We start from the raw sequence: 8,767 nt of genomic DNA, 5'->3' as shown, positions 1-8,767 counted from the left end.
GCACCTCTTCCTCCTTCCCCAAGCAGTAACTAGGCAACCCCAGGCCGGCTCAGGCGGCTGGAGCAAGGCAGCAGCCTCAGTGCCTCTGGCGGCGAGCCGTGAGCGCTGCAAGCGGCTCCCTCCCCTTTCCCCCCCTTTCCATGACTCCACCCCTTTTGCCCCCGCCCACCCCTCAGCGACTTCAGCTCCTCCCTCTCCTTCTCTCTTGCTCTCCTTCCTCCTCCGCCTCCTCAGCTCTTGGGCTAGAATATCTATGGGTCGAAACGTGATGCGATGAATCCGAGAGAGACCGAAACTGGGACGAGGAGTGCGGCGGAAGCGGCGGGACTCCCAGGCATGGGGGCTTCACCACAATAGAGGCAGCGCCCCCACCCGCACCCGCCAGCCCTCCGGAGCAAAGCCCCCAAACCCCCTCGGGAAAAGGATGGCGGCGGCACCTACCCAGATCGAAGCCGGTGGGTAGCTGAGCCAGGGGCTAAAGGGATGGGGGCTTTGCGCGACGGCTGTCAGAATTTTTTTTAAAAGCTTGTATCTCTCTTCCTTGCCTCTCTCCCAACATCTCCCCCCACCCCCCCACCCCTTCTTTAGAGCTGTATTACCTGATCGCTAGGTTCTTGCAGTCCGGACCCTGTAACAAATCCGCTCAGGTGAGACGGAGAAGGATATCTGGGAGTGTTGGGGAATGGTCCCAATGGGGAAATTGAGGCAGCGGGTGAGCAGTGCAGTGGAGGGTGAGGGAAAGGCCGGCCTCGATTAGTCCTACAGTCAGCGGCTGTGTTGGAAGTGGGGAGGGAGGAATGGGTTGGCGCCCCAATCTGCTTCTCATATCCGTGTTTCCCTCTTCCCCAGGTGCTAGTGCAAGAGCTCGAGGAGCATCAGGTATGGACCCCCTTTGGGAAGGGCTGGGGAGGGCTGGGGAGAAACTGGAGGAAGGGTAAGGTAGGTCAGGGGCCGAGGGCAGGGGCCCGGAGGGAGCCTTCGAGCAGGACACTCCGGGCTGTTGTCACTTGGGGTGAGCCGGGTTCTTTCTCAGAAGGGGCGGACAACGTTGGGGTCTTAACTCGTTGCCTTTTATTCCTGCGGGAGACGTTTTTTCAGGATTTCCTTCCCTTTGGCCTGTCCCCCCACCCCCCACCCCCGGCACGGCGGCAAGAGCTGTCCGGTCTGGAGATATGAAAACACTAGAGGGTCTAGGACTGGGCTTTAGGCTGGGTGCTGCTGATGGGGAGCAGAGGCTTTTCCTTCACCCCCCCTCCTTTTCTTTTCCTCTGGCCCCCAGCTGATTCCGCGCCGCTTAGACTGGGAGGGGAAAGAGCACCGAAGAAGCTTCGAGGATCTGGTTAGTAAACTTTTCATTTCAACTTAGTCCAACTCTTTCTCCACTCCCTCCCCACCTTGTGCCCCCAACCCGCCCCTGACCCTTCAGCCCGCTAGGCTCCCCAAGCCTGCTGTTTGGTGTTCAATCAACTGCCCCTTCCCCCTCCCAGCGTGTCGGGAAGGGTACCTTGCCCTCCTCCAGCCTTGCTTATTTTCACCCCAAAACTTTGAAGAATGTGAGTTGGTTATCTGAGGTGCTGTGTTGTGGATTATGACTCTGTTACAAACATCGGAGAAGGCCCATTGTAGGGGGAGAAGGGACAGAAACCAGGGGGTTATCTTGGGGCACGTACCAAGGACTGACGCTGGCCAATGACAGCGTTGGTAACAGCCCGGAGTTCCGGATTAGTGGAAGAAAACTGGTTTCTGGTTGGTCCTGGCTTGAAATACGGGAACTGAGGCCAGGCTTGGGTGTTTTTTTTTTTTTTTTTTTTTCCTCTCGCTCTCTCGCTCTCTCTTTTTTCTCCTTTTTCTTTCTTTCTTTCTTTTTTTTCTTTTTAGAGGGAAAGGGAGAAGGAGCACAGAAGGGGAACTGACTCGTAAATGAGAAAAACGACACAAATAAAGATACTAAGGGACCACTGAGTGATTTCCAAGATTTGCCGTCTTTAGATAATGGACTACTGAATAAAAACATTGTTGTATATTTCAGATCTTAGAAAATAGCTCGTTAATTCATCAGTAAATTGCATTTGTACAGATACGTTTTTACTAAATCAAAACTATGGATTATGACCTTTTAGGAATAGGTGAACATGATTTGGGAATTAGGAGACAACAATGGGAATTTTTAAAAAATAGAATATACTTTAGTTAAGAACCAAAGCGATCGGATTGACTGCTGTTTCTCCTGCAACTATGATTCATAGTGTAAGTGCACCTTCTGCTCTGCACCGAGACAAAAAGGTGACCCCTTATATTTTGGGAGGGAGGTTCTTCTGTTGGTCCCAGATGTCGAATTGTATGATAATAAAAAGAGTGATGAAATCTAAGTTCACTAAATTCAGCTCTCTTTCCTCCAAATAAGATCCAAATGAGGAAAATCAGACAAAGTAGAAAAAAGTTGGAAGGGTTGTAGAATAAATAAAAAGAAAATTTATTTAAAATTATATTGTAATAAGAAAACCTTTAAATTCCTGAAGTATTCCTTTTGATAATTTTTGTGTACAGAATTTCAAAAGTGAAGCATGTAAATTGTTACAGAATCTACTGACTGTTTTACAAATCAACAAATGGTACAATTGTAATAATAGTAAATACCACTATGGTTATAATTTTTCAGATGGTTATAAATTATTTCTGAATAACTGTTACTACTTTTAATTTTTGGCCAGAAGTTTTATGTTGTTGCTCTTGTTAGATATGAGTTCAACTTGTACCACAGAACGTAAAACCAAAGTATTCACTAAAATATGTTTTATCAGGTAACTACTGATACACGTTTGAAAATAGTTTGACTATCTAGGTGTATGGATAGTGCTTTTCTTTACATTTTCCCTTTCCAGTTTACATATGTATGTGCACGTAGGTTATTTTTTTTGAGCAAATGGCAAAAGGAAACTTAAAACTATATTTTCAAAATGAATGCAATAGGAATTCAAGTAATTAAAATTTTCTCCTTACCATCCAATTTTAATACCAGTTTACTAGTCCTTTCTTAAACTGTAAAAGCAAATTTTTATACAGTTGCAGTCTGTCCATTTTCTGCCTTGTCTTTCTGGCAGTACTTTTGCATGACTAGTGTTATTTGCATAGCCAGCCTTGTAATGGTAAGAAAAACCAATTTTGTTGTATTTTAGATACTATGATTTGTTCTCAATTTCCAATTGATCTTCTAAGTTACGGTGATTTTTTTCACTAATATTTTTGCATAATTAGGTGGTCTTTTCCTGCTACCTTCTCCCCAAGTCCCTTGGACTTTGCTCTCTAAAGTGGATTTCTGAATAAGGTCAAAGGAGCTCATCAGCTTTGGAGCTTTAATCATATATTGAAGACCACTCTCCAGAAGGCCTGAGTTGAATTTTCTTTATTAGCACTAGGCTTGCTTAACCCTTAAAAGTTACTTTTTATTTTTATTTTTTTTTTTATTTTCGAGACATGGTTTCTCTGTAGGTTTTTTTTTTTTTCTTTTGTTTGTTTTTCGAGACAGGGTTTCTCTGTGGTTTTGGAGCCTGTCCTGGAACTAGCTCTGTAGACCAGGCTGGTCTCAAACTCACAGAGATCTGCCTGCCTCTGCTTCCCGTGTGCGCCACCACCACCTGGCTAAAAGTTACTTTTTAAAATTATCGTTAATGCAGTTATCTGTTTCTATGGACTTGATGTCATTCGTTCATATATTTCTGTTTTGTTTTAGCTTGTTTGATGAGACAGGGTCACAGCTGCTGTGTAGGCTAACCTAGAGCTTATTATGTGGTTCAGGCTTGCCTCAAGCTTAAGCAACCCCCTGCTTCAGCCTTAGAAATGCTGGGATTACAGGTATAATCCTTCTAATCAGTATTTATTTATTTGGTATTGTTACACAATGTTTCCTTGGATTTATGAAGTTCGGTGTAGAATTTGAGATACTGTGGTGGCTTCAAACTTATGTTCCTTCTTCTGTAGTCTTCCCAGCAGGCACGTGCCACCATGTGCCTGGCTACATTTTCATAAACATGTGCGGGCGTGCACACGATGGAATCAAAGGTGTTGTGCATAAGCTACATTTCGAGACCTTTTTTATATATATTTAAAATTTTGAGCCAGGCTGTTGTGGTGCACACCTTTAATCCCAGCACTCTGTGAGTTTGAGGCCAGCCTGATCCTCTACAAGAGCTAGCTCCAGGAAAGGCTCCAAAGCTACAGAGAAGCCCTGTCTTGAAAAACCAAAAAAAAAAAAAATTTTTTTTGATATGCAGAGGAATTTTTATATTTGACTATATAAACCATGTACCCTTGCTTTTTTCATTTAAAGTTTTATATTATGAACCTTGTTCTTTTTTTGTATCCCCCTTGTTCACATTTTTCATCCATGAAATTGAAAGCACTAGTTAGCAATTGTATTAGAATGACATAGGTTGCATTACCTTTATTTAATACACAAAATACATGAGGCAATAATATTAAAATAAATGTATCAAAGGTATATGCTCAAAAAAGATTATATGTTCATTAGTGTCTGTAAAAAGAGTATAATTATTATCATTCTAAGAATTTGCATCTTTGCATAAAACCTTCAGGCTCTAAAACTCTTTTGGTAGTATTGGTGATTAACCCACATGAACCATGCATACCGGGCAAGCACTATGACTGAGCCACAGCCCTAGCCCTATTAAGAGTGTTTTCATATTGTCATTTGATTCATAACAACTACTTTAAAACAATATATTAGCATTCCAGACATACCTATACTCCTTTCTTACCTTGCCCAACTTTTGTCTAATTGCTAACAATAGCTTAAATTGGGTTACTAGAAGAGCAGCCTAATTTTGAGTGCTGGTGGCATAGTTATTGACTGTGTAAGCATGGGAGCAATTTAAACATGTGTGATTTAAAATCTGCTCTGTGACACACAGTCACAGTTACGAAGAACAGAATGGAGCATGTGAAACCCAAAACATTTGCTCCTCAAGTCCAATGCAGTGTGTTGTCCTAACACTGAATGATATGGTAGAGTTGTAGGTCTCTGGAACCTGGGGTTGCTATTGACTTATTAGAGTCATTGTACGTGTTGGTGCTCACCTAAACAGGTTTTTAGCACTACTTAAACTAGATTTGGCTGTAGGGAACACACGTTAGTGATTAAAATTGTTCTGGTGATTTATTTGATATTTCTGGAAAAAGTGGAATCTCAGTTCATGTGAGGTAGTATTATAAGTGAAGAGAGTAGATGAGAGGGAGGTAGAAATTTGATTTCATGAATTCTGCTTACAAAATTTTGCTGTGAAGTCATCCCTGTTTCCCTGTGTGTGAGAGAGAGAGAATTAGGGGAGATATGTGTGAATATGTATGTGAGCATCTGAATTTGTTTTCTGTATATGTGGAGGCCAGAGGTTGACCTTCTTCCAGTTGCTCTATGGGTTTTTTTTTTCTTTTTAGTAAGCACCAGCGTAAATTTTTTTAGTTTTTTTCTTTTATTTTTGGTTTATAACTACATTATTTTCCCTTCCCTTTTCTCCCTCCATACTTCCTGTATACCCTTTATTTTTCCTCTTTCAAATTCATGATTTCTTTTTTCATTATTTGTAGTTGCACGAATATATGTATCTGTATATACATATATATTCCTAAATATAACCTTCTGAGTCGGTATGTTAACTGTATGTATATTTTCAGGGCTGACCATTTGGTATTGGATAACCAATTGCTATGCTCTTCCCTGGAGAAGACTATTTCTCCCGTTCTCAGCATTCCTTACTATTTTTAATAGAATATCTTTTATGGATCCTTTAACAATTTCATTCAAGTAAACAAAGTGTCTTCCTAATATTTGGTCCATACACCTTATTTTGAGGCAATGCTTCTCACAGTGTCTACAATTTGGATTCATCTACAGTAGCTGGTCAGGAAACCCGGGATTCTCCTGTGTCCATCGCCTCAAGGCTGGGATTACAAACCCATGCTGCTGTGCACATGGCTACTGACGATCCCAAGTAAAGTTCTCCTGATGGTATGGGGAGCACATTACCCACCGAGCTGTCTTTCCAGCCTGAAATTATCTTTGTCATGTTTTTCACAAGACTGCTAGTAAATTTGAGTGTATTTTTTCAATTGTTTACCCATTACTTAGGAAACTGTTTGGTAACAAATAGCAATTTAAAGACACTTTACTGTTTCATGTACAGTTGCGAATACTGTATTTGTGTACATACACACATACACACTCATACACAGAGATTCCTTAAGCTGCTAGTGCAGACTTGAGTTTACTCCCTTCCTTGTACCTTCACCACTGAGCAACTTCTTGAATATAGAAGTTGCCTCTGTACTTTTGTTGATTTTTATCTACATTCAAGTTTAGAGCCCCTTTAGCACTCTTCCTCCCCTTCCCTCCTCCTCTTTGGTTTGTTGTATTTAGACAATGTTACATTGTAGCTTAGCTCTGGTTATCCTGGAACTTGCTATGTAAACCAGAGCAGCCTGGAACTCACCAAGATCTGCCTGCCTCTGCCTCTGCACTGCTGGGATTTAAGAATAGTGTGCCCCAGGCCCAGGGTTGTTTGAGGTTTCTTTTTCCTGGGGAAATCTTGAAGCTAGTAGAGAAAGAAATGCTATTAATACTGATTAACATTCCGAAGGAGAGTTGCAGGGAGTCTTAACTCCTTGTAACCTGTGCTGCTGCAGAGCTCTTGGGAGCCAGACCTGGTGACTCACCTGGAATCCCAGCATTTAGGAGGCAGAGGCAGGTGGGTCAGGTCTGGAAAGCAAATTCCAGGATAGCCAGGGGCTGTTACGCAGAGAAACTGTGTCTGGAAAAAAAACAGAGGAGGGGGAGGGAGACAAAGAGGGAGAGGGAGAGGGAGAGGGAGAGGGAGAGGGAGAGGGAGAGGGAGAGGGAGAGGGAGAGGGAGAGGGAGAGAGAGAGAGAGAGAGAGAGAGAGAGAGAGAGAGAGAGAGAGAGAGCAAGAGCGCAGCACATTAGTTCTGCTTATAGAAGAACCAGTTACTATTTATGTTTCTGCACACCTATCCCCTTTCACAGTAACTTTTTTATGTAATCATCTGAAAATGAGACATTTTTATTTCTATAAAGTTGTCAAAAGATTTAAGATGTGAGTTTATGATTCAATCCTGACTTTTAAGTAAACCTAATATTAATTAGAGAACACTTAAGAGACACAGTTCCTCTTACCTCTAGGGGAAAAACCAGATACTTTATTTTTGCTGGGTTCTTTTAATTTGCTTTGAGTTTTTCCAGACATCGTTTCTCTGTGTCGCCCTGGCCCATCCGGGAACTTACTCTGTAGACTAGGCTGGCCTGGAACTCAGAGATCTGCCTGCCCTTATTTCCTGAGTGCTGGGATTAAAGGTGTTCATACCACTGCCCGGCTCTTTTTGCTTCTTTAGGTCTTTATACTAACCTCTGGCACTTTGAGTTTTGATTTATTTCTATTTTCTAGTTTGTTTTCTCCACAGGGACTGTCATTTCTCTTAGGGCAGTGAAATCTTTTTGAGGAGCTTGGGGAAGGGCATCATGTATCACTAGGTATATTCTACCTCTAAGGTAGTTATGTAAGTTTTTTTTCAAGACAGGGTTTCTCTGTAGCTTTGGAGCCTGTCCTGGAACTAGCTTTTGTAGACCAGGCTGGCCTCGAACTCACAGAGATCTGCCTGCCTCTACCTTCTGAGTGCTGGGATTAAAGGTGTGCACCACTGCTGCCCGGCCTTATTTAAGGTTTTATAACAAGTGCAAATAATTTTAAGTTGGTCAAGGGCCAGAAAACATTTGCCAAGAAAGACATCCATGTAGAATCTCCCATATAGCATTTACTTGCTATAAGGAGCTCAGTTTCTCCAAGAGTGTTGGAAAATTTGCATGGTTTATATATATATATAATAAATATTATATATAATATATATAATATATATAATGCCATAAGGCTTTTTTCTTTCAGATACTGTATATGTACATGAGGCATACTTATTAAATAAGCTAATGTGAACGGTCGTTATCATGTACGGAGACATTAGGATATCAGTTTCTATAGATCATATTTTTAGATGGAATCACCAGGTGCTTTGATTTTAATATTATTTGCATATTTTAATGAAGTAGAGTTCTTTATAAGTATTTGGTTGTTAAACCAAACTGAAGATATGAACAATAATGCAAAGTATTTCCTTGACCTTTGATCCAAACCTGAAGCTGAACTTTCTGAGTACAAACCTGAAGCAACATGGTCGCTGTTCTTTCTGAGTATCATGACCATTGCCTAGGTTCTAATTATTTTACTAGATTACAGTTAATTTTGGCAAAAGCTTACAAAAACGATTGCCCCGAAATTCTGGGTGTGGTGATACATACCTGTTAGTACTTTTGAGAAAGTCTTGCTATGTTGCTCTGGCTGACGTGCAACACAGTACTTAGTGCATGTTAGATTTACGTGCGACACAGTACTTAAGTGCATGTTAGCTTTAAACTTTTTGTAAGTTTTGTAATTTTTTGTAACAGGCTTCAACCCCCAAGTATTGGAATTTTAAGCATGTGCCACTTTGCTAGGCACTAATAGTCCTTTCTGCTTTTCTCTTTGAGACAAGATCTTACTAAGTCCCCTTAGGGGGCTTTGAACTGCCAGGCTGGGCTTGGACTCACAGAACGTGATCTGCCTGACTTTTGCCTCAGAATCTTTTTCTTTTTTTTTTTCCTTCCCTCCCTCCCTCCCTCCCTCCCTCCCTCCCTCCCTCCCTCCCTCCC

At 41.7% G+C, this 8,767-nt stretch overlaps 1 protein-coding gene across 1 annotated transcript in view; it reads left to right on the top strand.

Annotated features, from left to right (window-relative positions):
- Positions 1-209: 209 nt before the first annotated feature.
- Brwd3 (bromodomain and WD repeat domain containing 3) overlaps positions 210-8,767 on the top strand; it is a 106,358-nt gene continuing 97,800 nt past the window's right edge. The window contains exons 1-4 of the mRNA XM_050127555.1: positions 210-455; positions 589-647; positions 850-879; positions 1,280-1,339. Of these exons, the coding sequence (XP_049983512.1) occupies positions 425-455; positions 589-647; positions 850-879; positions 1,280-1,339 (180 nt within the window). The 5' untranslated portion in view covers positions 210-424. The remainder of the gene's footprint in view (positions 456-588; positions 648-849; positions 880-1,279; positions 1,340-8,767) is intronic.

This window comes from Alexandromys fortis, unplaced genomic scaffold (assembly GCF_014885135.2).
Source record: "Alexandromys fortis isolate MF-2015 unplaced genomic scaffold, M_Fortis_MF-2015_v1.1 scaffold_188, whole genome shotgun sequence".
NCBI lineage: Eukaryota > Metazoa > Chordata > Mammalia > Rodentia > Cricetidae > Alexandromys > Alexandromys fortis.
The sequence above is the reverse complement of the archived record's forward strand: the minus strand, read 5'-3'. Positions and strand labels throughout refer to the sequence as shown.